The following is a 1,571-nucleotide window of genomic DNA, read 5'->3' on the forward strand; positions in this document are numbered from 1 at the left end:
AAAAAAAAAAAAAAAGCTGACCAGGCATAGTGGCTCATGCCTGTAATCCTAGCTCTTTGGGAGGCCGAGGCAGGCAAATCAAATGAAGTCAGGAGTTTGAGACTCCTGACTTCAGGCTGGTTTGAGACCAGCCTGACCAGTATGGTGAGACCCCATCTGTACTAAAAATATAAGAATTAGCCAGGTATGGTGGTGTGTCCATGTAGTCCCAGCTACTCAGGAGGCTGAGGCACAAGAATCGCTTGGACCTGGGAGGTGGAGGCTGCAGTGAGCCAAGATTGCATCACTGCACTCCAGCCTGGGCAATAGAGTGAGATTGTCTCGGGGAAAAAAATGTTAGCTGGGCATGGTGGGATACACCTGCAGTGTCGGATACTCAGCAGGTTGAGGCAGGAGGATCACTTGAGCCCAGGAGTTCAAGGCTGCAGTGAACTTGAACTGTGCATTGCACCCCTGTGTCCCACCCTGGGAGACAAAGTGAGACCCTGTCTCGAAAAGAAAATTAGCTAATTGTTGACCTCAGTCTTAGTTCCGTCTGGGCAAGTGGCATCCTGAGGTCTTCTCTGCCAGGGTGCCGTGGAAGGTGACAGGCACAGGTTCCAGGGATTAGGGTGTGACCATCTTTAGAGTCATTATTCTCCCAACAAACGCAAATCTACGAGGTCAGCATGAAGCTGTTGTCCAGATACATCTTTTACCAGGACATGGGGAAGGGTTCTGGAGCCACGGGCGCAGTGGCCCCCTTGGGCATCCCTGGAGGCCACAGGCCTTCGGCCCTGGGATGGCCTTGCTGGTCATGTCCTCATGGCCCTGTTGACTCTGCCCAGTGCAGAGGGTGGCAGCCACTGGGGGCAAGGCTGAGGGGCTGCTCTCTGGGTTTCATTTTCCCAGGATGTAGATAGGGGTAGCAGGAACCCTGGTGTGCATTGAGAAGCAGGACCTGCGAGAGCGCCTCTCCTCCTCCCTGCACCTCCCGTCCTGACGGCATTCTCTTTTTCTTTTAGAAAATTGATGCTACAAGAACCATTGGAGAAACTGGGATTTGGAGACTTGATTGGTGGAAAATCAGAAGCAAAAAAATGAATTTTGATGAGAAGACTCCTGGGCCGTGTTCAGTGGTCTCTTGGGACAGAGGGTACCATCCTGCGTCTTAGGTTGGCGAAGGCCTGCATGTAGTGTCCTTAGACTGTGTGTGGTGTCCTTGTGAAGCCCAAATAGAGGCTTCTGCCCTGTGGTGGCATCTCCTGGGTAGGGAAGTAGTGTCCTGTTTTCCCTGAGGAAGGTATTTCTGCGTTGAACCCCTGAGTGGGATGGAGTTTCCCAGCAAGCCTGGAAGGGAGGGGAGCGTGGGGCAAGATCTCTAGTCTTCGAGGACCGGGGCGCTCTTGTGTGGAGTGGTTTTATGTTGCAGTTCTCTGATGCTTTCTGACTTCAAACAGGTAAATGGACATCAATTTCAGTCCCTTCTAAACACAGGTATCATCAGAAAATTACCATTCCCTAGCAGAATGTTTTCCTGTGTGTATTTGTTAGGCTAGTTCATTTCCTTTTTTTTTTTTTTTTTTTTTTTT

At 50.7% G+C, this 1,571-nt stretch overlaps 1 protein-coding gene across 1 annotated transcript in view; it reads left to right on the forward strand.

Moving 5' to 3' along the window:
- The window catches only part of LOC108288998 (cytochrome c oxidase assembly protein COX19), a 6,904-nt gene extending 5,339 nt beyond the window's left edge, over window positions 1-1,565 (forward strand). Inside the window, exon 3 of the mRNA XM_017508249.2 lies at window positions 1,005-1,565. Within this exon, the coding sequence (XP_017363738.1) occupies window positions 1,005-1,083 (79 nt within the window). The 3' untranslated portion in view covers window positions 1,084-1,565. The remainder of the gene's footprint in view (window positions 1-1,004) is intronic.
- Window positions 1,566-1,571: the final 6 nt, after the last annotated feature.

This window comes from Cebus imitator, unplaced genomic scaffold (genome assembly GCF_001604975.1).
Source record: "Cebus imitator isolate Cc_AM_T3 unplaced genomic scaffold, Cebus_imitator-1.0 Scaffold388, whole genome shotgun sequence".
NCBI lineage: Eukaryota > Metazoa > Chordata > Mammalia > Primates > Cebidae > Cebus > Cebus imitator.